Source organism: Mchenga conophoros, linkage group LG8, assembly GCF_057382185.1.
Source record: "Mchenga conophoros isolate Kocher_MC1m ecotype Shallow Benthic linkage group LG8, M_conophoros_male_GT1.1, whole genome shotgun sequence".
Taxonomy (NCBI): domain Eukaryota; kingdom Metazoa; phylum Chordata; class Actinopteri; order Cichliformes; family Cichlidae; genus Mchenga; species Mchenga conophoros.
In genome coordinates this window covers 4,478,310-4,502,128 of record NC_140533.1, presented here as the reverse complement: position 1 = coordinate 4,502,128, position 23,819 = coordinate 4,478,310, and the positions used below count along the sequence as shown (strand labels likewise).

At 40.1% G+C, this 23,819-nt stretch overlaps 1 protein-coding gene across 1 annotated transcript; it reads right to left on the bottom strand.

The window, feature by feature from the left end:
• Positions 1–12: 12 nt before the first annotated feature.
• On the bottom strand, positions 13–22,384 carry LOC146567944 (Na(+)/H(+) exchange regulatory cofactor NHE-RF1-like). The gene is made up of 6 exons (XM_085283649.1): positions 21,683–22,384; positions 9,612–9,782; positions 3,823–3,976; positions 3,678–3,709; positions 976–1,074; positions 13–889 (listed from the first exon to the last, which is right to left on the bottom strand). The coding sequence occupies exons 1-6, from the start codon at positions 22,136–22,138 to the stop codon at positions 728–730; spliced, it is 1,074 nt and encodes a 357-aa protein (XP_085139775.1). The 5' UTR covers positions 22,139–22,384; the 3' UTR covers positions 13–727.
• Between the last annotated feature and the right edge of the window lie 1,435 nt (positions 22,385–23,819).

Here is a 23,819-nt window from a genome sequence, read left to right as displayed (position 1 = left end):
AGGTTGATCATGTGCATTAAAAACCAGACTGGGTTCCATTTTATTGATATGCTATGTTTATCAATGTTCATTAAGACATTCTACAGCACAGAGCCATCAGTACATTCTGTATATTTCCATTGGAGTGAAAGTGTGTAAGTGACGCTCGAGCCAAAAGATGCAGCTTTAAAATTGAACAGACTTCAGCAGAATCAACAAAACACAGAACATTTCTTTTCCTTGAGAATACATTTGTGTGTATATACAAATTTATCAAAAGCCACATTAAAAAGAAAAATAATAATCTCGTTTGAATCACAAATTAAGACTGAAAAAAAAAACAAGGTAAAGAAGAGTAGACAGAGGTGCTACATTCTTTCTAAAATGTTCAGATTTAAAATCACGACTCAAAAATAATCAATAATTTCTCGTTCCTATGCCCCAAAATTCCTTTCACGCTCCTTTTCGTATGAGAAAGTGCACACTGCTAGTTCTCTTCTTGATATATTATTAACATTCATTTCTGTGTGTGATGCTGACATTTCAAACGTCATTCAAAAGTTAAGAAGTCACAGAAACCCTAAATTAAAACAAACAAATCATCATATAATACTGTTTAACATGGGAGTTTAAAATAAGCTTGATGCCACATTATTTTTCACTCAGAGCGTGGGTTGATTATTTCTCTGGATTGGCCTCTGGATGGCAGTACAGAACCACCTGGAGGACATGAGGACGCCCGTGGTGTTTATAAGTTGCTAAACAGTTCATTCCTCTTGCTCCAGTCCATGGCCGGGGCCTTCTTGGCGCCACGCTTCTGCTGGGCTCTTTCTTTGGCCTGAGCTACTGTCAAGGCAAGACCCAGGTTGTCAATGGCTGGGGCCGGTTCTGACCTCGAAGCCCTTTCAATCTAGAAACACACATATATTCAAACAAGTTCGTTTTTCTCTGAGCTTTAAAACTATTCCAAATCTTTCAGTGGCATGGAGACAGTACCTCTGAAGGCGAGGAGTTGTTTGTTGCTGCTGGTAGGGAGCTGCTGGAAGAGGCACTGGAGACGGAAGAGCTCGCAGATACTTTAGGCTTTGCATTTATCTGCCAAACACACAACACACATTCAAAAGGGTCAATTCATCCAAAGTACAAAACACCATCCGGAAAGCATCTCAGCTTCAAAGGACATGAACATTTCGATTATGCAGAACTAGACTCTTTTCAAACCCAGTGGAAACTCAAAGTTTAGCGGTAGCTCATTTCAACTAGCTGCTCATTAGAAGCCTTTCTGAATTTCCAGAGAAAGGAAACTTCACCAAAAAAGCAAAAATAAAAGCTCATTCAATGTTAGAGTCCAACACCTGTAGCTCAGGAGGTAGAGCAGGTCATCTGCTGATCGGACAGTTGGTGGTGTCTGTAAGCCAAATGTCCTTGGGCAAAATATTAACCCCAGGTTGCTCTCTGATGCATCCATTGGAGTGAGAATGGTAGATATAAAGCACTTTAAAACATAGAAGACAGTGCTTGTGTGCATGGGTGAATGCTGTATAGAGCGCTTTGAGTACTGTGGGAGAGTAGGAAAGTGCTATATAAGACAGTCTGTGTTTTTACATCAAACAATCTGAAGCGAAGTACAAGAACACAGACGTGGTGTATTTCTTCTACGAGAGTCACACAAACATTTCTTTTTAATTATCAAGACCAAATGTGCAGGCAGAGAGAGGGGAGTGTCACCAGCAGGGGGGGCTGGTCATTCAGAGGCTCAGTGTGAGCAGTCCTCTCTCTGAGCAGACCGTTCAGGGATCGGCACATAGCCCTGCTCCTATCTGATATGCAGTGTGGAACTCACCTCATCTATGAAAATTTGGCCTCCAGTGTGGAAGCAGCTGTTTCTCTAAAAATAACCCCAGCCCCATGCTGCACACGAGCATGAGCCCTCTGCTGTAAGGTGTCTTCATCAGACGCCTCTAATAGTATTCCATTTGCACTAATGCCACTTAAAAGCCTTTTAAGTTACTGAATATCTAAGCAGGACTATTGGCCACCTGATGATAAAAGGCACACTGGAGGTCAGAGGTCAGGGTATGGATTCATGCCGCCATGTTATATAACAGCTGGTGAATGACTGATTGTTCGCTACAGAAGTCTGGCTGTATGCGAGAGTGTGTGAATGCTGCTCATTAGCATAATCCTCAAATTAAAGCCACTGCAATCCCATGATCTTCTACTCCTGTTGCCATGGTGAAGAGGTCAGCCACAATGTCACTAGAGGGGCCAATCCACAATTCCCATGTTGTCACTGGGTGTGTGTGTGTGCGTGTGTATAGACGTAGTGGGTGGTGTTTATTTTGATGACTGAGCCTGTGCTAATTAAAGGGGCATTGCACTGGTTTTCTCAGGCTGAGGAGAAGTGAGTCTGCTACATTTTGAACTCTTTATGTGACATTTGTTACTTAAGTATATGTCACACAGTTGCATCCTGCTTCACTCTCTCGGGCTGCTTAATGTTATCTCTTCAATTGCAGAAGACTCGTTAATATTAATGTCAATGCAACGACCGTGATCAATTTAATGTGGAAATTCAAAATCCTTTAAAATAACCCTACTATGAATACAGACATGTACAAAGTAGCATGCATAATTGAAGTAATGCAAATCATGATGGGACAAAGAAGAAACAATCAGAGCTTTAAATGGAACTCAATGCAAAAGCATCTTAAAGTGTAGGACCACAGACAGCCACTAGGGGGCTATTTTCAGTTGGCAGATTTTCATGCCAGATGCAACCCCAAAAATGTCTCTCCCACTGGATTCAAACCAGCAAGCTTTCACTTGCCATCAAATATATGAACCCCTGCACAGTGCCAGTTTACTTCCATGAAGTACTAAATATATTTTGTTTATAACATTATGTGTATGTGATTTTTCTTTCAGCTTTGGTCCTAATGGTTTGTGTGATGATGATCACTTTCAACATTATGCTATAATCAGGTAGATAGTAGACCTCAAAGACAGCATCTTTTGTAAAGGCTCACCACTCAGCACACTCACTTCACTAGATGCACCTTGTTTCTTTTCCTCACCTTTGATTGGGTGTGGTGCTTGCCCTTAATTGAACTCACCTGTAACTCGTTATATAAGGACTGCACTCACCTACAGCTCACTCTTTCTTCACTGCCACATGGGGCGGCAGCTGAGGTGAGTTTCTGTTCAAGTCTTCTGAGTTCATGTATTATTTTGAGTTACTTAAATCATACTTTATTTCCTTTCAGAGATAGAGTCCATGTGTGTCTTTCCTTTTGCTCATTATTTAATAAAACAAAAAACCCTGCAAGTGATTACTGACTGTTCATTCTCATCCTGACCGGATGAGCCCATGATGGTAACAATCTGCAACCTCCTCTGAACCTTCCTTCAAAACAGCATCCTTGGGGGTGTGACTGGTGTGACTCCAAACTGTCTAGTTTGGAATGATTGACAAACATTAATAACTTGAGTCACATGCTCACTGGTTTCATTCATTAGTTTGTAGTCAGAATTTTGAAGTAGACGACACTTTCTTACTGTTCTTTAGGTTGTTTAACTGTGATAATGATCCGTTATTTTGGTAAATGTAGAAAAAATAGCCTTTTAAAGGGCATCTAGTGGTGAGAACAAAATGTATTAGCATTGTCTGTGTGTGTACGCATGCAAGGGGTCCTTACCTTGTCTTCTGCCATTGGCTCTGGAAGAGGTCCTTCAACAACAAACAAAACAGAAAAGTCCTCGTTTCACTCTGTTTCAAATAATTTTCCTCAGTATTATGTTTTGTACTTCTAAATATTAAGGAAACAGTAAAAAGTGTGGTACCACTGATGTGTTCCTCAGTGGGCATAACATTGCATTTCTGGAAGAATTCCTCTGCCTCAATGTCAACCACCAGTAGCCTAGTCTCGTCTCCTCCGGCCTTTATGGCTGCCACCACCTCTGAGTGCTGCATCCCAGCCACAGACATACCATTAACCTGAAGAGACAAAAGGAGAAACTTAGGAAAAAGTTCTTAAATTCTAAAATGATCCATTTTCAATGTTTCCCTCCAGAGACCGAAAGTTATAGCATGGCCCATTTTACTAAAGCCTGCTTCTTATTTTCTCAGTTAACGGTTTGGAGAACAACCTTATCTTTGTATTTTTGATCATGATTTTTACGTGTTATAAATCAGTAAATAAGCAGAAACATTTTATTGTGTCCAACTTAAACACAAAGACTGAATAAATAGTGACTGTATAACCAAAGGGAAGCAGAAACGATCTGAGTGTAAAATTGTTGCTCTCTAATTTTCTGTTATTGAAGGTTACACTTGGATTGACGCTCGGCTGTTTCACAGGTAGGTTTGCTGTGTCTCTGAGGACGTTCCAGGAGACAGAGCCCAGCGTCCTTAGCCCTGTGTTAACTGTCTGGTATGGTGGACTATGGATTTGCCATAGAATACTAGAACTGGCAGGTCCCCCCACTGTGCTTTTTACAGATGAGAGAGAGGTTCACCCTTAGCACATGTGACAAACTTAGAAGTGTCTGGATAAGTCACTGAGAATGTTTCCTTTAATGTCATTCAGCACGAGTGATTTGATGGAGGGTCAGTGACGGTCTGGGGAAGCATATCCCTGCAGGGATGCAAAGACCTCTCTACAGGCCAGGCAACGGCACCCTGACTGCTATTAGGTATTGGGATGAAATCCTTGGACCGACCGTCAGATGCTACAGCGATGCAGTAGATGCAAGGTTCCAACATTCTGTGCACAGACTATTCGGACAGAATGTTCATGCGAAGTGTTTGTGCCCAACATCCTGTGTGCGGGATGTTCATACCCAACCACTGACTGGCCCCCATGTTCGCCTGACCAATAGACCCAATAGAACAACTCTGGGATATTATATTTGGATCCATCCGACGCCGCCAGGTTGCATCTTAGAGAGTCCAGGAGCTCTGGTCCAGATCTCGGAGGACATCCTGCAGGACAACATCCATCTCTTCATTCGGAGCATGTCCTTATGTTGTCAGGCATGCATACAAGCACAAACTACTGAGTACCATTCTAAGTTGCTGCAATGAAATTTCAGCAAACTATATTAGCCTGCCACATCATTTTTACACTTGGATTTTCAGGGTGTCTATAATTCAGCTTTGAAGTAAGTTAATTTTTTACTTCCATCAAACGATGTGGCATTCTTTGATTCCAAACATGTTATTTATTTTTAATTTTTTTTTTTTAAAGTTCTTTATTCAATGATTCAATGAGTACGATGCATATATGAATTCGATTTAACTTTCAGTTTCAGTATCCAATTTTTACCATGCTCATTCTTTATTAGTACAACATTATTACTCACTTTTTATTACTCTTGATTTACTTCTAATGACAGAATGTTTCAACTTGACTTGGCGTGCTCAATGACAGCGACAGAATTTAGCCAGCTGATGCAGTTACTAAAACCAGCATGAAAACGAACCCTTTATTATAGTTTAGCAAAAATCTGAAACATGTACGTGTTTACCTAGATTGTGTGTGAGCTTTTACTATTGTCTGTTATCAAAGATATTGGTAATACTAACAAAGCAGAATGAAAAGCTACTGTTTATTTAACTAACTAAACAAACTGATTGGTTTACCTCATTCTGCGATCAGAACTCCCTGTGAGTGCATAGCAGTTAGTACCAACCATTTTATGTCATCACTGACAATGTCGCAAAATCTCTGAAGTGCCCAAGAGAGTGTGTTGGTAGAACGTAGGGTAGATGCTTTAAACAACTTCTTTTTGTTGAGCATGACTATGTTAAAAGCATATTTCTTGGTTTGGAAATCTATGCACTTATTTTCTTTATATTTCTCTTCATCGCCCCAGTCACTTGTTACATTCTCTAAGAAGTTTTTTGGTGCAGGTCGCTTAACATGGAAAGAGGGTTCTTCTTCCCCACAATTGCCAAGTTATTGGTAAAAGGAGACTGATTGCTGGTGTTCTGTCTCTAATATTGGGAGAATATATACATATCTTTAGATGAGTGCTATTGTGAAATTGGAGCCACATAAATAAAACTGAATAAAACGAATCAGGATATTTAACACATGGTGGAGAGCATCATTCCTTTTTCTTGCATTCATCTAACAGTAAGTTAACCGGCTTACTTTGGCAAAGAGTTTCTTTGGACAAATGGAAATACTCAGATCCATTGTCTGTAGGCTGTCACTGCCCATTCACACAGAGGACTACATATCAAGTCAGTGAACTGTCATGATAATGGAATGGACACCCTAAAGGAGATTAATGGCACTGGTGATGGCTAATATTGTGTCATACTACGAGGAGTGTTGTACTAGAATACTCCCAGAGTTGAAACTGATTAAGCACCCAGGGAGATAAGTCACTGAGGAATTTTTGTGGGAGGAAAATCAGAGAAGTTTCACCAGCTCCCACACAGGAACATCAGGAGATGGTACAGAACACCCTGCTTCAGAACCTTGACATGAACTTCCAGGACTGCCCACAAGACTCAAATTACACTAAAATTCAGCTTTTAAATCTTTACAATATCCCAAATGTAGCCTTTCTCTCCCATGCATGGGAGAAGCCCGAGTGGACAGTTTGAAAGCTTCTAATTCAGCCGACAGACATGTTAAGCAGATTAACTCTAAAGGATTATTGTCTCTCCCACACACTTAATGAGGCAGAGAATACCGATTTCTCCTTTACACCACATGTAAACAAAGAAGCTTCTTAATAGTTCGGCTTCTGCTAATATTTCATTCAGTTTCTCATTTTCACACTGAAGTAATAGGATTACAGCTGATATATATATATATGGCTAACACAGCGCGCGCACACACACACACACACACACACACACACACACACGAAAGTTGTTTAACTTTCATTATAGTCACCTTAAGGCAACTGTTGCTGTGTTTGGCACTTTTAAACCATAAAACGAGCCCTTTTAATCTGCGGTTGTGACTGTGACTGGTTCTCCTTAAGAATTTGTTTTCAGACTTTTCCTAATATGCCATCTCAAAGAGCTTTATCACAATTTATCAATTTAAGTTTTTGACTGCAAATCCTACAATTACGTAGAATACCTTTAACTTTCTGAGCTTACTGGTGTTTTAATTTTGCACCAAAATTATTGTGGCTTGGACTTCCCAAATGTCTCAGCAGCGTTGCACTCTATAGCAACGGGATACTGGCATTGCCTATCCCTAGCCTGGTAGAGGAGTTTAAATGTGCAAAAGTGAAGCTTGAGATGTCACTCACAGACTCCCGGGACCCCATAATGAGAGGTACTGCTCCCACCCTAGCAACGGGGAGGAAGTCGACCCAGCCACATCTGTGCTACAGGCCAAATCTCCTCTTTGACATCGTGACGTGGTGGGTCACATCCAAAAGGGCAGAGGAGGATTCGGTCTTGGAGCAGTAACACCTCGGTGACAACAGGCATCTGTAACCGAATGTCGAAAGTAGTGGAGGAGGTGCGACGACAGGAGGAAACAGTCAGACATGCTAGAGCCGTAGCGCTGGCCAAGCAGGGTCGCTGGATGAATTGGGAGAGTGTTGAAAAGAGGAAACTCATGGAGTGAAATCTGGGGAATGAAGTCTAATAGACTAAGTTTCATCATCCGAGCCACGTACGATGTGCTACCTTCCCCAATAAATCTGCAGATGTGGTTTGGAAAGGACCCAGCCTACCTCCTGTGTACAGTCCCAGCCACACTCAAGCATATCTTGGTTGGTTGAAGGACTAGCCTTACTCAGGGCAGATACACATGGAGACACAACCAGGTTCTCAGGTGTCTGGCTGAGAAAGTTGAGCGCAAAAGGAAATCCATCAACGCTCAACCCTTCACGAAGCAAGAGGACCGTCAATTTTCATCAGCATTTGTCCGGGAGGGAGACGAGCCGAGGTCGAACCCCTCAACCCCAGACCTGGGCCCGCTGAAGGTTGCCAGGGATTGGCAAATGCAAGTGGACTTGGATCAGAGGCTAATTTTTCCTACAGAGATCGTAACAACAACTCTGCGACCAGACCTCGTCCTTTGGTCTAACTCCCATAAACTTGCGTATGTCATTGAGCTGATGGTACCATGGGAGGAAGCAATTGAGCGTAAGAAGCTGCGGTATGCCAACTTGGCAGCTGAGGCAGAGGACAGAGGCTGGAAGATCAAGGTGCGCCCGGTGGAAGTGGGGTGCAGGGGCTTTGTTGCCAGTACAACAGCAAAAGTTCTTAGAGAGATTTGGATCAGAGGACAGGCACAACGGCAGGCTATAAGAGAACTAGCTAACACTGCTGAGAGGACCAGTCACTGGCTATGGCTAAAACGGGCTGACATCACTTGGGCATCTAAGGCAGTCAGCTAACCGCGATACACATGCCAAGGATTGATCGACTGGTGGTGGGCCTGCCACAACAGAGGGCGTCGAAAGGGTAAAACATAACATTAGAATTTTTGGTGGTTGACTGCTACAGTCTCAGGGCCTCCTGGGGACTGTGCAGTTAACCTCATGGTAGTAAAACTAAAAAGAAGACTGAAAAATGTTCCGCTCTTCTCCCCTCTGCTCTTCTCCCCTTTTCTGGGAGGCAGTGGGGAGGTAGAGCGTACAGCCCGATCCGGTGGGGAGGTGTGGGAAGCCAGATCGGGCGCCCCCCTTCCGGCTCTCCTCTCTGCTCTCTCCTATCTTATCTTACTTGTCTTACTCCTCTCTGTCACCTTTTCTGTCTCTTTGAAGAAACGAGGCTCCATAAATGCTAAAGAGGTAAGTATTTCTCAGTTGCAGTGAATAGATAGAATAAACTGTAGAAAATTAAACAGGAGAAAGAAGAAGACAAAAACAATTTTAACATAAACCAGTGACACACTCCGGGGTCTGATCAACCCTGGCAGAGCCTCCTTGTATGAGGGTGTCTAGTGATAATGGCCGAAACACCTGATGAATCCAAGGTCCACTACTGACGATGTGTCCCACATTTGAACAATTTGGATCTGATTTCTAATCCCTAACCCTAACCAGGGAAAATGGCAGGTTAGGTTGGGTAAAAGAACAAAAGTTGAGGCACACAACAATGTACGCTGCTGGTAAAGTTTCTGGGCTGCTTTCCTCATAACAGCCATCCCTCAAGATTTTCTCCATTAAAAGCAATGCATTGTCTGGGATTGTAACATCTAGTCCTTTACTGAATCATGTCAAAAATCTTTCTTCCCCTAATGTTATACTTCCCTCAGTATTATTTTCAATATTCTTTGAATGTCACATTGTTTTCTTCTTCTTCTTCTTCTTATATCGTCTTTCCTTACACTCAGTAATAAAATCCAACTTTGATCACAAAGTTTCACACTAATTTTCAAACATAATTGTCTTTGATCTTCTTGGTTATTGTTGCTATTTAACAATAATAATAATAATAATAATAATAATAATATTTTAAAAAATAATAATAACAATAATAACAACATATTTGGTTTCTTATTGTGTGACGTTTTTAACGACAGGTGAAAAAAAGCAATGGCCACAATACTGAACTGTGCCATCATCTCTTGTCGTAATGGGTGTTGTTTATCAACAGCAGCTGCTGTCAAAGCACAGGGATGTCTGAAAAAGTGAGTGTGTACCTGGATGATCTTATCCTGCGGCCTGAGGCCGGCGCTGTGTGCTGGAGAGTCCTCATCCACAGCTCTGATGAACTGGCCTGGTCTTGACTTCTCGCTGTGCAGGTTAAAGCCGTAGCCACCGGGGCCCTTTTTCAAGCGGCAGAGACGAGGCCGGCGCCCATCTCTCTCCTCCTACACAGGATCACACATGAAACTCAGTGTGAGAGTTCAGCCTAAAGTGTAACATTTTACTCTCATAACATACATATTCATACACATCGGTGCTTCGTCAAAATTATTAATCTGTTCTTCTAATTTTAAATATAAACCTGTCACAGTTATGAAGAAACCATAATTATAATACTCGGAGCAAGACACAAAGTATTTAACATAATACTTTATATTTAAGACTATTTAAATCAAAACAATCACAGGTCATGACTCAAAACAGAAAGTTAGGAGATACTGATAAAAACTAAAAAACAACATTACAATGATAAAATTATCAAAAAAAATAAAAATGGTACCATTTCTAGCACATTCTCAAAGTCATGTACTATCATCCGCTTATTAGAAACACCAACTAACCCGGCCCCACTAACTACATCTCTTTGGACTGTGGGAGGAAGCTAGAGAGAACCCACGCAAACATGTGGAGAGCATGCACAGAAAGATCAAACCCAGGACCTTGCTGCTGTGAGGCAACAGTGCTAGTCACAGCTCCACCGCTGCACAACTTGATATAAATAAATAATGATATCACATTTTAACATTTAGTACAATGCCAATTCTTTTTTATATATTATTTTAGAATTCGGACTTAATTTTTTATTGAAACTGTACATCAGTCTAGCACACGGGTGACACTCTTAAATCTCGTTATTCTTTGCAGTGAATCAGTAAAAGCAGAATGCAGGAAATCATCTATTTGTGATTAGAGTGTGTGACGAGGTTTATGTCTTATGTCAACCTGAGATGCCACATCAACAGTTCCTACATGTTTGTTCTACGCTGCAAGGTTTGGACATCATGCAAAGTCCCTATTAACATATTGTAGACATGAAGCTTCTTCAAATAACGTCAAGTACATTAAATGTTCATGTATATAATGAGGTAAGATGGGTAACCGAATGAAGCAGCAGCATCCTGGCTCTGCTGCTCAGGCTAATCCTGCTGTGACCTGTGCCTAGTTAAGTGTTTAATCCAACATATGTTCTTATAATACTGTAATCACACATGTGCTCCTGTGCTGACATCATGAACTTTATCTTTATTACAAGGCTCTTGGAAATGATTACAGATTTTCTAATACCTCACTTTCTCTCTTCTAAACATTCACTGTTAGTAAACTTAATTAACAGAACATTTGTATATAGACTTTTTTTTATTACTTATTTATTTAATTTTCAAAGTCCTAATTATAGCATAGGCCACAATACCAACATATTAATTAAGAAAATCTTTTATATACTTAATTTAAACTTCAACTAAATTATTCTAATTTAGAACTGTTGCTGGCCACGTCCACCCCTTCGTGACCACAGTGCCCCCATCCTTGCACCTCAGTAGAGACTTTGATACTGATGATATTTTATTACAGAGAACAGAGCATGTGTAGGTCTTAAAGATACTCCGCCACAGCACTTTGAATCATATCTATCTAACAGACTCCATTTTGTTATTTGTGATGCAAATAAAACATAAAATACTCACATACAAAGTCTCGAATAATGAGGCCCCATCTTATCTTGGAGACCTCATAAAATCACATCACCATGATCAATAATAACAGCACTTGGCTCTCAGACTGCAGCTTTTCTGGTTGTTCCAAGAGTAATTAAAAGTAGAATGGGAGGCAGAGCCTTCAGCTTTCAGGCCCTTCTTCTGTAGCACCAGAATTTGGGAGACAGACACGGCTCTACTTTAAAAATTAAGATTAAAACTTTATTCTTAGATAAACAGTTATAGTGTATAGTTAGGGCTGGATCATGTGACCCTGAAGCCTCCTTTTGTTATGCTGCAATAGGCCTAGTTTGTACCAAGTGTTCCTTCTTCACTCACCTCTTTTCACTCTTGTGTCTTTACATGTTACTGCGAATGTAATGAAGATTTATTATTTATCTCTGGCTTTTGTTTCATCGCCCAACCTCCAACCAGTCGCAGTGGATAGCCCTGCCTGAGTGTGGTTATACTGGAGATTTCTTTTTAAAAAGAGAGTTTTTCCTTCCCACTGTCACCAAGCGAGTGCTCCGTATTATTGTAGGGTGTTTATCTTACAATATAAAGCACCCTGAGGTAGGGCTGGGCGATATGACCCAAAATTCATATCTCGATATTTTTAAAAAACTCGATATATCGCCCAGCCCTACCCTGAGGTGACTGTTGTTGTGCTTTGGAGCTAAATAAATTAAGTTGAATTGAACTGAATCTTCTGAGGCTTCTAGCAGGATATTGTGCCTTGTCAGAAACCTCAAGCTCAAACAAAACAAGCTACAATTGAGCACCTTTGGGATGTGGTGAAACGGCATATTTGCACCATGCAAATCTTCAGCAACTGTATTAACTGGTAACATGTCAACATGAACCAAAGTCTCTGAGGAATGAATGACCTGAAATCAGGCCGGTTGATGATTGCTGAAAAATGATGGGTTGAGGCGATAGTCAGGTGCAACCTTTGGATGGAATCACACATTTATGACACAGTCTGTTAATGATGATAAGGATGACAAAGTAACTGAGGTGGAAAGTTACACCAAAGGAATGCTGCGAGCAACGGTTATATCACAAAGGCAGAATCACACCTTTGGTTATAAGTACCACCTAGAGCTGCAACAATCAGATAACAAATCAGTTGGCTGATATGGCACATAGTTTGATTTTAAAATAATGATTCAAGTTATTGCTCGAGGGGAAGCTACAATTGTTGCCTTATTAGATAAACAGGAAACTGAATATTTACAAAAGGCAAAACTGGCATATTAGTTGAAAATATATTTGCAAAAACCAAACAAAGCTGCATTTTATGAATATTCTGTGAGCACCAAATTGACAATGGGTAATTTTCAGACACTGACATGGATATATTCTATTTGCCTAAATAACAGGGCAATATTCACAAACATCACATCAGTCTCATTTCAAACAGCAGGCAACTGCAGGTATATATCAGGTACTAGACTAGCTGGTAGAAACAGTGCACAGTTTAATCTGTTTACTGCACCATAGGTGAGCCTGAGAATCAACCTATGGCAGAGCAGCACAGCAGGTGACCAGGAATAGACTGCCAGCCCTCATACTTCAGTCTCTCTGTTGACATCAGTGACTCTTCACAGCGAGGGGAAGAGAAACACAGGCTTTGACTTCACAAGCCAGGCAAGTGTTTGTCGTCAGACCACTTTTTGTTCCTAAATGTTTAATACAGCCCTGCTGTTTCTGTCAAACTGGACTCTAAGAGGCCCCAAAAGCCCAAAGTCTAGGCGTGGTGACAACACTCAGCAGGGAAATGGAGGACGGAGAGCAGAAACTCAAAGCCAGGCTAGCTTTCCTTTAGATTAGACTCAAAATTGGATTGGACACTTTGTGCCTGGAATGAGTAAAATCCTCATCATTGTATTGTTTTCAAACTACTGGGTCTGTTAGCAAGCAGGTCAGCAGGTGTCTCTGCACTGTTTTCTCCCTCTCTGTATGAACAGGCTGGAGACTGTTTGCTAAAGCAGGGAACTGAGTAAATATAGACAGAAAAATATATGAGAAGCACAGAGAATGTCATGTTATGAACTCCCTCAGCTTTTGTCTGATTTCTTGAGTGCATTGAGTCCGACTCAACTTTTCAGATGATTTTGTTTCATGTGCAGGAAATACAGCATCAGCAAATTCGCACAGACACGTACACACTCACACTGCAGTGACAGTGAGATTTGTATGATAATAAAAGTGCTGGGTAAAGTCCAGCAGTGCCCTTTTTACACACACTGCTGCTAACCAATCAGGATGCATTTTCATTATTCATTAGCGAACTAGTTACTGACCATTAAAAGGGGTTTCCACATCATAGAAAAGCTTAGGCAATTTTTTTCCAATTTCTTAACACTAAAGGAGAAAAACCAAAGTTGCGTCCATCAGCTACTATTTACGTTAGCCAGCAGGCTACTTGTAATGTTTAGATGCCTCAACCCAACTAACATAAGCATCTGCTGTGCCTTGTAAACTCAATCATAATTTGCATAATACATCCATGCATAACTTCATTACACATGTTATGTACTGAGCAGGTATAGAGCGCTTTGAGTACTCCGTGAGAGTAGAAAAGCGCTATATAAGAATCAGTCCATTTACTTTAAGTACACTGGCAGCATTAAAATCATACAATTTTTAGATTTAAAGAAATGTAATCCATGCTAACAAATCTCAGACAACAAGGAAAACAATATTAAATGTGACCAACAGGCATCAATATCATCAATATCTCTAAGCTTAATTGGTTGGTTGTATTGTGTTGCTGATTGACAGGGGGTATGCACTGTACTGGTTGGTATCAGTGTGCATGTTTCATCTGCACATGTTACTTGTGATATAATCTAATTTTGTGCCTGCATAGAAAAAATATCTGGTGTGTGATCTGCCATAAGCAGCTGCAGCGTAAACGTAGGATTACCCAGCGTTGGTGTGATGGTACAAGAGGCATGGAGCAGCCATGATAAACATTCTCTAAGCTTGTTCAATATCAAAGGTTAATGGTTTTACAGCTGACTATAGTTAAACATCAAATCCTGTGCTTTAACCTCATCATAATGACAGCTGGGAGGACCTTGTACTGAGGGAGTGAGTGATGTGAAAACTTTATGACCATCTATGCCACACAGATAAAAGCTACTCCTCGAACAGGGTGTAAATGGAAATTCTGAACTGCACTAACCTGTGTCTGCAGAACTGTACATACCAGGTTTGTCAGTATTATGTAACCAACAGCCCCTCTTACCTCTGCTAACAGCCAGAGTTAAATAACTGATTTAACCAGGATTTAAACTTCTGTGGTTACAATGTAACCAACATTAGTGGTCTATGTTGTTGCCAGCACTTGTGCTTGTGGTGGTACGTTACAACTTACTTACCTTGTGGTCACGTCCTGGTGTTCTACATGTCGTGTCAGCACATAAAAAACAAAAAAACATGGGACTTTTTCCCAGTCTGGGTCTCCAGTCTTTGCTGTGGTTTATTTGGGGTTTTTTTGGAGGCAAACACATTTATCCCCCAAGGTTTACCACATCTTTGGTCTTCTTTGGTCCATTACCTCCAGTTTCAACAATCTTCCTACAGGAATTTGATGACATTTGTGAATCCTTATATTGATGCTATGATTATTATTACTTATATTGAGGATGATTGTTAAAATTCAAAAACAGTGCCAAAAAATTATCTGGAAATTAAAGTAGAAATCAACAGTACTGAAAAGGCCAATTAGCCACAGAAGCTGTGGGCTACGCTGACCTGACATGTAGTTATATTGCTAGAGAAGTGCATGTGAGACTATGCTGTAGCTTAGGGGGTAGGATTTCAAAGGCGTTTACAGTCTATGTTTGTGCACTTTAGAAAAAGGAGTCAGTGCTTTAGTGCCTGATATCCAGTTATTTCAAACTGCTCAGCCACAAACTGACTTTACTTCCTGATATATGCACTAATATTTAGTTTTGCCTGACAAGCTTATTTGCTTACATAATCAAAACCAAACATATATGCCTTTGTACACAGCTTTATGGTTATCATTAATCGGCTGAGACAAAAAACAAACAGTGATGTTTCAGCACTATAGCAACTAGCTAAAAGGGCAGGAAGTGGTTTCTTCGCCTGTTCCACCCCAACACCCGAACAACTCTGCAGAGGAACCCGCTGTCTGTGTCAGTCTGTGTGTATATGAACACACATTTGCTCTGGTTGTATGTTTATATTTAGAAAATCCGCTACTGAAACTGTTGTTTTTGTCAAGACCAAGTATGTCCTTTACTTATTTTCTCTAGTGGCTATTGAACTAACTTGCTTAGCTTTACATGGTAGCATGATATCAAAATGAGCTCACAGGAATTAAAAACAAAAACATTACATATACAGTCCTATAAAAAAAAAGAAACCTTTGATTGGATTCTATTTAGTCCTGTGAAAAACTACACCCCGTGATTCAATACCTTTTTGGGAGTTCATGGTCACCCAGTGACTGCTGGGTACCACTTCTGTTGCTACAAAACAAGCCTAAATCATCCGTCTCTACCACAGGGGTGGGTAACTCCAGGCCTCGAGGGCCGGTGTCCTGCAGGTTTTAGATGTGTCCTTGATCCAACACAGCTGATTCAAATGGCTAAATGACCTCCTCAACATGTCTTGAAGTTCAGGGGCCTGGTAATGAACTAATCATTTGATTCAGGTGTGTTGACCCAGGGTGAGATCTAAAACCTGCATAACATGGCCCTTGAAGGCCGGGAGTTCGACACCCCTGGTCTAAACCACCTACAGTTGTTTATATGCTAACCTGTGCTGCTATATTTTTTAGAAAGAAGCTTTCTGTCCTGGGAATTCTTCCAAAAGAGCCACTTGTCCAGTCTTTTTCTATCCGGTTGTTCAGTCTGACGTCACTAGCCGTGTCTGGGCCTAAACTCCGCTGCAGGTCCATATATCAAACGATCATATGGCATTACTGAGAATTGAAAAACTGTCTAAAGTCTTTCATCTTTAATAAAATGATCAGCGTTCTGCTCTACCAGGTGTAACAATTGAGTTCAACATCCAGGCATCCATGAAAACGGAATTTATGACATTTAACGGAGTTAGAGGTTAGCAGGAAGTTAGCTCGCTAGCTTCTATCTAAATACAATATAGCATGTCCTGACTGCGGGGTTTTGGAAACAAATTAAAACGTACAGCTCTGTTATCACTTCCAACATAAATGAAGACAGAAAACTAAACAGCAGTGACGTTTGTAGGGTTACTGAAGTTTGGCAAGCTATAGCTAATGATGTGCTACGTGATCGCTAGCGACACAGCTATGTTAGCATAATATAAACAAGCTAACTTTTTTTCCCACTCGATAAAAGTTAACCTGAGTGTTCTCGGTGGTCAGGAACAAATGTAATCGCATGGCAGGATGCTGTAAAAGGACCAAACTTCAGCCAGGAGAACAACTGAGATAATCCATCCACAATACGAGGTTAGTCATTCATATACTGCTGCATGGGCTGGGCTGTAGTTACATCCTAAGGTTTTAAAAACTGAGCTTAAATAAATAATTAGCGGTAATAAAAGCCGAGGGAGGTCAACAGTGATCACTGACTGTTTTAGGAGCTTTTTGAGATTAAATAGAAGAAAATACAAAACATTAAACATGTTAACAACACAAAAGCCATATTAAACGCAGACTACTTTAGGCCCGGAAATAGGATTCATCACGTCATCACTTAACAACCGGATTTCTATTAATTTTAACATGTAACATGCTAACTGAGGCCTTCAGAGTAGCTCGTGAGTTTTTGCAAGAGCTTGGAGAGGAACTAGAAGTCTTTGAGTTAGTTGAGCCAATTGTTCTTCCTCTTTGTTAGATAGGCGAGCAAATGAAGTTCTTCTGTGCTAATTTTATTATTTGGCTGAGGTGGAGCCGGCAGAATACCTTGTGAACCCATTTGTGGTTTTCCTGAAATATCCCATTAGAAGGATGCTCTGAGGAGGGCCCAGGGATTTATGGAAGAATTACCACATCCTACCAGGAGCTGATGGAGGTGGTTGGGAGAAGCATTACTTTGTTAAGCCGCATGCCACCATCAACCAGATACAGATAAGCAGTAGCAACATATTTCAGTTCAAGCATGTTTTGGTCTATGTGCACACTCAGTCTGTTTTGTCATACTGAATGCCCAATTTAGCTACTGCTGACTGATCAGAGCTGAAAACAGGCTGAGCCCACAGCTTGGTGACACAGGAGCCCATATGTACCAAAGTATCAATGCACTCAGAGTTGAAAAGAGGGAGAGATATCAAAGATGCTTTCCTAATTGGTTGCAACAAATGTAATTATAATCTCTGTAATACCAAAAAGCCTGAGCGGTGGATATAAAAGGCTTTCTCCAGACAGCTTAACTATACAGTTCATCCACAGCCTGAGCCAACAAAATGATGACAGAGGCTGAAAGTCTCCTCTACTTTGGAAGGTCCTTAAATAGCCTAAAACGCCTAAAGTGAATGGTTGTCTCCATGTTCTTCAATGTTACGAATGAAGGAGAGAAGCTTGGATAATAAACACAGTATTTTGTAAACTTTGGGAATGTGCTCAGTCAGATGATACCAACAGCAGTTTAATGGAGTTTGTTTTGGACGGCAGTCCATACAAAGAATTCTCTGAGAGAAAATTGCTCCCCATGGCAAAGTATTCAAATTCTGGTCCCAATCACAAATTTATAACTTTAGCATACACTCTGTACAAGGAGAATCAAAATACTACACACTCCTCGAGATGTTTTCTATGTTCTGCAAGCTATAACTTGCAATACGTGGGACCCATTTGATGCATTACATGATCACTGCTGAGAGGTCCAAACGATTTCTACCATCCACACTATTAATTCCTCAAAAATCTACTTAGACAATAGAAAAGGTAGTTTACTATGTGCAGTTCCAGCAATAGATGGGTATAAATATCCTAAGTCCTACCCATCCCTTTCAACTGAAGTTGATAGGCAGCTTGGCTATTAGTAGCTATCAATCATTTTTACGACTGAGTTGGTTGTTGTTGCCATTTTAATGAAATATTAGCACAGAAGCTTAGAGAGTCGGAGATTATACAGAGGGGGATTTTGCAACAACCTGAAAAGACTTTGGAAAAACCATTAAAAAAAACAACAAACTAAAATGTGACAATTTCTTAGACTTCTCCTGGGTGCTGATGTTGCAGTATTGTTGCAGTATTGTTGAGTACTCAGGTATTCAACCCAAGTACTGACCAACTGCAGAAAAAGTGTCTACCTGTGCCAAAACTCTGAGAATAAATAGCCATAGCCATAGGCTAAATTGATGTGGCTATGTGATGACTATGTCTGTGCAAAGTAACCAACACAGCAGGTATACAGAGCCTTCAGGTTGCAGAGGGATTTCCAGTAATGTACTGTGCAATCCTTTCCACTCCATTCTTGTATTTTTATATATACATCTTTGCATGTACATAATTTTATCTACTGTCTCCAGTACTTTGCATTTGTCCTGTTTGTCATTTTTTTGTTTGATAAAATGACCTCAACAGTCATTACACAAGAGAGATTACCTATCGAGTGGAGATAATAAAATTAGTAAGTGGTAAAACACCCATATGCCTATCACAGTTATATCAGTATGAGAATATATTGTTTGTTGGTCGACGTTTAAACTGCAGCAGAAATATCATAGACTTTGAGCTCATTATCTCATAATCTACTCACCATGCAACACTCACACTCCTATAAATGGTTCAGTGAAAGTTCAAAAATCCACCTATTAACAGACTCAGGGTTGTAGCACTAATAAAACAATGAGAAGAAAACTATAATCTTCAGTAGGCGCAGAGGAATACATGAACTTTTCAATGCACACAAAATAAAGTCTATGTGTGATTACATCCACCTGCATTTTCCCTCAGAAATGACTTAAATGTCTACTCAAAGCCTTGTTCTCCACAGGCAATCACTGTGGACAAAGCCTCTTTTTGCTGCCGGGGATCTCTATGGTGACCAACAGACAACCTCAGTGTAGTGTGAAGACTCTGGAAGCTCGAATGGTACATGCTAACATGCTCACTTAGTTTGTGCTTTTATGTGACATGAAAAAAAAATATTTGCAGAACAAGAAGAAGATATCCAAGTATGTCATGGAATTTTAGGAAAACTGAAATCATGTATCGTTTCACCACAAGCAAGGCTACCCAAGTGTATCCCACTGAATGGCCAATATCACACAATCAGAAAAGCTCTGCCAAGTTTCCCATCAGGCAGGAATTTCGCTGATGGTTTGTAGCAATACAGACAAGCCAATACACACTTTACACGTAGTGTAAAGTCAAGGGGCAAAGATACAGGCAGATAAAAATTCCAGTTAAATAGAAGCACAGCAAAAGGTGGGAACTTGGTTCACATGGAATGTAGAAATGCTGTATGTTTGATGAATGAGATACTTTTGCAACTTTAACAATAATGATTTAGAGGGCCACTGGAGTAACTTCTTAAATCCTTGCCAAGTCCAAAGATTAGAAACTATGTTATAACAAATGGGTGCAATGAATGCTTTTGTGATAACAGATAACCAGTGGTATTACACAAGCAAAAAGGAAAAGTACATTTGGAAGCTCACTTTAACAAACAGGCAATAAGTAAGAATTTACACAAGAATATCAAATTGACAGGGTTTCTGCCAGATGATTACAATTATGGTGGCAGTGGCTGCACCATGCAAAACACAAGACTCAGAAATCCGATAGTCAAGGCCAGCAACATCTAGCTCTTAACCTAATGTTACGTAGCCCAAGAGCTAGCTTTACAAACATTAGCTCAATGAGCGCTTGACGTAATGGTCCTCTAACTGAGCTTCGCCTCTGAGTTTGGACAGCTAATCCGTTATCTATTTAAATCATTTTTTTTAAAAATTGTACAGTGTAGCATTAGCTATTTGTCATAGCTATTTGTCATAGGTGGCCACGAGTGAGATTAGCTAACACTGCTACTACTGCATTTCCATATAAAAAAGTTAGAACAGCTAGCAGTTATTGCTGTGCAAAATATCAACTCACTTTAGTTAGGATGGACGTTCCGTGCTCTGGTTGCTTATGTAACTGTTTATGTATTTCTCACCAGATTACGCCACAGTCAGCAATGTCCTTTGTTTCCACAAGTAGTCGCTTCGGTCAGTCAGCTCAAAGATGAAGTTTGAATGAAGAATAAGTTCTATAGTGATGCTAGTCTCTTCCTACGTGAACCGGGTGTTCTGGGCTTCATGAGGCTAGCCTCTGACTAGGCCTTATTGTGTGAGAAACAAAGAACTTGTTTTAAAAGTAATTAATTATTCATTGAGTAGCAGAAAACATGAAAACACACTTGTTTTGTAAGTCCCCCCCTCTTTATAACTTTCAACCTGCTTATAGTAAACACATTTTCCACTTGCTCTGGAAATAAAATAAAATAAATCCACTTTTTCCTGAGAATCCTTAATAAAAACCGCTCTCCATTCTGAGACCTGAACACAGCTTAACACACCTCCAGGCTATTTTGCAATGCTCTTACACAACATTTAAATCTGGGTCCAGACTTTGCACTGGCTAAACAGTTACATAGCAAACAAATTCTTGCCATGTTTGTGACCGCTTCAAACCATAACCTTATAAAATGCTTTCATAACTGACAGAAAATGCTCTGCCTTACAAAGAGGCATGATTGTGGTGAACAAATGAAAGAAAACATGTCATAGTACTCCACCAGTTACGTTGACAGGTCCCTGAACATTACCATTGCACCAAATGACGTCACAAAACCTCTAACATACCTTAATATTTTGAGTGTTTGAGTAATAACCACATTCACAGCAGTCTCAGCTCTCAGTGAGATCATTTTAGATAATATTAAAAATGAAAAAAAAAAAAAAAAGACACGCTCATTCTCAGAATGTATCAATTGTGACACATTTCCTGGACAAACCTGACAAGAAATTCAGTACAGAAAGCAGACAGGATCTGATACACTAACATTCTGTTGAGCAGACACCCGTTATTACCGCAGTGTGCCACATCTTTGTCATAGATAGCAGTGCATATACTTTCATGTATTTTCATGAACTAAAACTATGCCAAAAACAACCTTTAAGATTAATGGAGTAATGAATAATAATAATAATGATACAAGAAATACAACTCACTCCTAGTCAAGAAATTAACAGCTGACCATTTTGACGTTCGACCTTACAATTCCACGTGTCTACCAGTGTGGGTTTAATTAGAAAAGAAAAAACTAAAAACAACACTTTAAAAAAGAAAGGAAAGTTCAGGGTACATTAAATAAAGTTTAGTACTCACTTAAGTGAGTTTCTGCGCTTTACTGTACCTTGTTGCTTGAGCTGACACTATGCCTCTCGGATCTCTCCGAGGAAGAATCCCCGTTCTCAAGCGGGGCAGGGGTGCCGTTGCTCTGAGTGTCCCCGCGGTCTGAGTCGCTGTCACTGCCTGGTATGGGAATTCCTTCTGTGACGAATTCTTTCCGACATTGTAGGTTGTGTTTTTTCAGCAGCTCCGAGGTCTCGGGGTCCACCACAATAAGCTCTAAAGCCCCAGAGGTTGCCCGTATCTTGGCGACCACTTGCTGATGACTGTCCCCCTCTACGTTCTCCCCATTCACGAACATCAATCGGTCTCCAGCCAGGAGCCCGGCCTCGGAGGCGGGAGTGTCGGACTCCACGAGCCTGATGAACTGCCCGATCTTGCCCTTCTCTCCGTGCAGGTGGAACCCATACCCGCTGGGTCCTTTCTCCAACACACAAAGCCTGGGTCGAAGTTTTGACATGTTGGCGTTTTGTTAACCAACGAAAACTTTTAGTCCCCCTATTCAAACAACTTTCAAACAGTGAGCTTACGAAAAGAAACTGACACCTGTTGCGCACAGTGACTTTGCTACAGTTCTACTTCCGTTGAACTAAGTCTCAGTGAGATTTCCGCTGCTAATGTTGCCTTTTGACTCGTTTCACAGATCCACCCCTGTGCACTATGTTGCAACGTCTGGGGTTTTTTTTCCGACTCCAACCTAACACGGTCCCGTCTTCAGTGGCTCTACCACGAGTCAAGTTAACGCATTCAAATGAACATCCGCCATCAAATTTTCAAAATAAAACTCATAGCGTAAACCATCATCATTCTTCTTTATTATTATTATTATTATTATTATTATTATTATTACTAATAATAATCAGATACATATTTTAGTAGGCAGGGTAATACATTGCATTTTTCAAAGACCAGATAACTGCAAGTATATGTTTAGTCCTTAGAGTGGTTCGTTTTTAATGTTCACAAAAAATAAGAGGCATGCTTAAAAAAATAAAATCAAATGTACCTCTAGCAGTCAGCTGGTCAAAAGAAAATACATAATACAGAATGATGCTGTTGTTTCCTTTAAGACTTTATCTGTACAGTCAAACACACTACCTTAATAAATGTATTATTGAACCTGTATTTTTCTAGTACAGGGACATATCATAATTTTAAAAAGTGGTGTTAGAAAACTGTTACATGTCTTTATACAAATTGAGCATTTTAAATGTTTAGAGTAAACCAGCCTGATTGGATAGTTTTACTGTTATATAGCCCATACAATATTCAGTCACAGTATTTAAAATATAAAAATCATATGGTCTAACCAAACCTCACATAATGTCCAATCAAATTTTAAGAAAATTGTACGATATGAAATTATACATGATATAAAAATGATAAATAAATAAGTAAATAATCAATGAAACCTTGCAATATGAGATAAAATGGGACCCCACAAAAATGACCTAGCTTAGTTACTTGAAATGCTTTAACAGCATAAATTCAGATATTTAATAAAATACTATGAGATGAAATTTGGAACAGGATGGTTTCATCACATACTTGATAAGTCTGAAAGTTTAAAGTAATTATCCTACTTTCTCAACAAAATTTCTTCTCTTAAGTCCATCTGCTTAACAGGTGGAGTTTATGTTTCATTTGATCTGGACTGAATTTAGTGAGTAGATTATTTTAGCTGTACTAGAACGGCTACGATGACTGTTAGACAACCCATGCTATTATTTTGAAGGCCAGGCCTACAAACAGGAAATTAGTTTCTTTTTTTTAATTCCTGTTGGGTTTTTACAACTGTGCACCTGCACTAGATGGTGATTCTGACAAACAGATCAAAGTAATGACGTTAGTTTTTGTAAATTATTGGTTTAGTCCATCTGTCCTTGCTCGTTGTGACTTACTGCAACCAATTACCATCGGGGGTATGGTAATCTCTCTCTCTCTCACACACACACACACACACACACACACACACACACACACACACACACACACACACCATTGCGGCTATGGTGGTTGTCTGCAGGTAAGAGAGCACCCCTGCAGGTAAAAATAATTTATTTATTTTTATCCAGCATACAGCACATAAAACACTGCTTGTGGCAGTGGTGTTGTCAAAACAAAACAGCTGCTCAATAGAC